The sequence below is a fragment of the Helianthus annuus genome, chromosome 8 (assembly GCF_002127325.2).
Source record: "Helianthus annuus cultivar XRQ/B chromosome 8, HanXRQr2.0-SUNRISE, whole genome shotgun sequence".
Taxonomy (NCBI): domain Eukaryota; kingdom Viridiplantae; phylum Streptophyta; class Magnoliopsida; order Asterales; family Asteraceae; genus Helianthus; species Helianthus annuus.
In genome coordinates, this window is record NC_035440.2 from 98,940,608 (window position 1) to 98,943,905 (window position 3,298).

Genomic DNA, 3,298 nt, shown 5'->3' on the forward strand with positions numbered 1-3,298 from the left:
GATATCCAAAGACCAAATCTAAGCTGTTGTCACAAACATGCACCAACATGGATCAACTGTTGAGAACCAGTTTTGGTTTTCAGTATCATCTGTTCTTCTGGATTTTCTTACATGGGCCAACACTGAAGAAAGAATCAAACGATAGGAGGAGCTGAAGCTGAAGTCGTAAACAGATCCATCGGGATTCTATTAGAGATTGGGGAGTCTGTGTTGCTAACAATGTCAACATTTCTAAAAGACTCAGAAAAAGATAAAAAGCTACGAGATTGACTACAACAATATCCAAGGGGGAGTCTGTGAGTGTAGTATGTCTATCGCTTGCGTCAATCACGTATCGTAACAGAAACGAATGATACAAGACTGGTGCCGCATTGAAGAGAGCAAGTAATGAAGCAAGAGTAGCTTCGTACGAAGCCACTAGCTTCGTACGAAGGCACAGCATCAGTCTTCGTACGAAGACATTTTCCTATATATATGTCTTGTGTTTGTCATCAGTAATTGAAAACATATTATAATTACATCGGAGTGTCTGATCCACACACGTATTTGATTCCGCACATTATAAGTGTTTGTACACATTCAACAGAGAATGAATCAATCACGATCCTGATTTCACAGAATCTTTGTATGAGACTTGGGAAAAGTTCAAGGAGTTATTAAGGAAATGCCCACATCATGGTCTAGCGCTTTGGAAACAAGTGTCCATTTTCTACAATGGACTCTTGCCACACACAAGGAAAATCCTTAATTCAAACTCCGGGGGACTCCTTGGAAATGGACGACCCGTCAAAATCTACAACCAAATTGAAGAAATTGCTCAATATAGTTTTCAATGGCATATCCCTAGGGACCCAAAAGCCATAACTCCAAGGCCCACAAAGTGGATGAAACCACTTCTTTGCAAGCCCAAATCGAAACTTTAACTACAATAATATAAAGAAACCTGAATTAACAAAAAAAGGCTTCGGTTATGGCTTGTGAAGGGTGTGGCTGACCACATGAAAACTGGAGTTTCATGAAAGATGAGGAAAACCAAACAAAAATTGTGAACTACCTCAATAACCGTCCACGGCCACCAGGAGCTACAAGCAACACCTACAACCCCAAGTGGTAAAATCACCCCAACTTTAGTTGGAGGGAGTCCGGAGGTGGCAACCAACAAAATCAAAACCAACGACCCAACTTTCAACAACCCCTAAATGAGCAACAAGGCTACCCACAATACCAACAAGGAGGAAGAGAAAGACTTAAGGATCTCATCACTCGTCTTTTCTCCGAATCCGACAAACGGTGCTCGGAAAGGTTCATACAAACTGAAACCGAAATTAGGAACCAACGGGCTAGTACACAAAACATTGAAAAACAAGTAAGCCAACTCGCCCAAAATATCTCCAAAAGACCACAACGTGCCTTGCCTAGCAACACTAAACCAAACCCAAAAGCATAAGTAAACGTTATCACTTTAAGAAACCGGAGAGTAGGGCCCGATTATGAAACCACTTCACCTCAGAACACTCCACAAACTAACCAACCCAAGAACACACCCTTAACCAACAACCAAGAAAACACTCAACCCTAAAACACCGAACCAACCAAACCACCACTGGTACCCTACCCCGGCTGTTTACTTTGCAAAAAAGACCGACGAGAAATTCACAAAGTTCGTAAACCTCCTAAAACAACTTCATATCAATATTCCTTTTGTTGAAGTCCTCACACAAATGCCAAAATACTCCAAATTCATGAGAAACTTCCTCACCCACAAAAGGAAGATTGAATCAATTCAAAAAGTTAACCTAAGTGAAGAATGCTCAGCGGTACTCCTTAACAAACTCCATCGAAAGAAGATTGATACCGGAAGCTTCACAATTCCTTGCTCCATCAGAGGATCGCCAATAAGCAATGCGCTTGCCGACCTAGAAGCTAGCATTAACCTAATAGCCACCACCATGTTCAAACGACTCGGACTAAGGAAGCCACACCCTACATGGATGAGCATCCAACTTGCGGACAGGTCGGTAAAGTACCCTCAAGGTGTCATAGAGAATCTTTTGGTTAAGGTCGTGGAATTTGTTTTTCCGGCCGACTTCGAAATCCATGACATAGAGGAAGACACCGAGATCCCACTCATACTAGGAAGGTCGTTCCTTTCCACCGCATGGGCCATGGTGGATATAAGTGATGGAAAGCAAACATTGAGGGTTGGCGAAAAGGAAGTGAAATTTGAAGTGGGTCAATGCGTGATACATCAAGGCAATGGACTCGAGCTTAGACTACGCTCTCAGCCGGTGCAACTTGTGATGCGAGTCATCCCGCTCGAGTAACATTTGACTAACCTTGGGTCTTGCCAAAGAAGCTTATAAAAGTGGCACACCATGGAGGCATTCCATGGACTATAAAATAATAAAAATAGTTTACTTAAACATACTTGTTCCACTTTCAAAAGTATGGCTTCTTTTTTTAAAGAACAATCATGTTTAAGATTTAGTTTTACTCTTAGTTAATGCCATTGTTTTTAGGTTTTCTCTTTGTTAGAATAAAGCACACCCCAAAAGGGATTTGAGCTAGCCAAAGGATCTTGGATCAGAGCCCCATGCATGTAAACAGAAGTCCCCCGCCTCGAAATCTTCATTACAGTAAGTTCAGCTCGGGGCCATGTGAGGGTAAGCACGCCCCCTTACCTCTTAACTACTAAAACAATTTTGCTACTCGACCTATCACACGGGGTCATGCCTCTTAGGCACACCCCCGTGCCTGCCTTATTTAAGATTTTCAAAATTTCACGTTACTGGCACTTTTGACATTTGGGTCGTGCCTCCCTAGCACGCCCCCGTCCCCCATGCTCAGGTTTTGAAAAATTTAACCCATTTTGGACAGATTGAGGACAATGTGTAATTTAAGTGTAGGGGGAGGGGGAACTTAAATCTTGTGTCCTAAAAGAAGCCTTACACAAAACTCAACTTAGAACTGCTATACACCTTAAATCTTTTCAAAAATTTTCTTTATTTTCTTTGTCTTGTCTAAGTTTAAATAGGAAAACCAAGTTCTAAAATTTTAATTTTACTAATTTACAACTAATAGCACCATGATATAAAGAACCATATAAGAAAAAAATTATAAAGGGCATGACTATCTTTTTAAAATTTGATTGTATATACATTTTCACACTTTTAACCCTTTTCCCACAAATAATGAGTTTTGAGCCTTTACCGAGCATACAATACCATATCTTTATTAAATGCTCACTTTTCATTTCTTGTGTGATAGCCCGTATGGTTCTTACGATTCTAGAACTTGC

At 40.8% G+C, this 3,298-nt stretch overlaps 1 protein-coding gene across 1 annotated transcript; it reads left to right on the top strand.

Annotated features, from left to right (window-relative positions):
* Nucleotides 1–1,721: 1,721 nt before the first annotated feature.
* LOC110870401 lies at nt 1,722–2,324 on the top strand. Its single transcript, XM_022119585.1, has one exon. It carries the CDS (start codon nt 1,722–1,724, stop codon nt 2,322–2,324), a length of 603 nt encoding a protein of 200 aa, XP_021975277.1.
* The last annotated feature ends 974 nt before the right edge of the window (nt 2,325–3,298 follow it).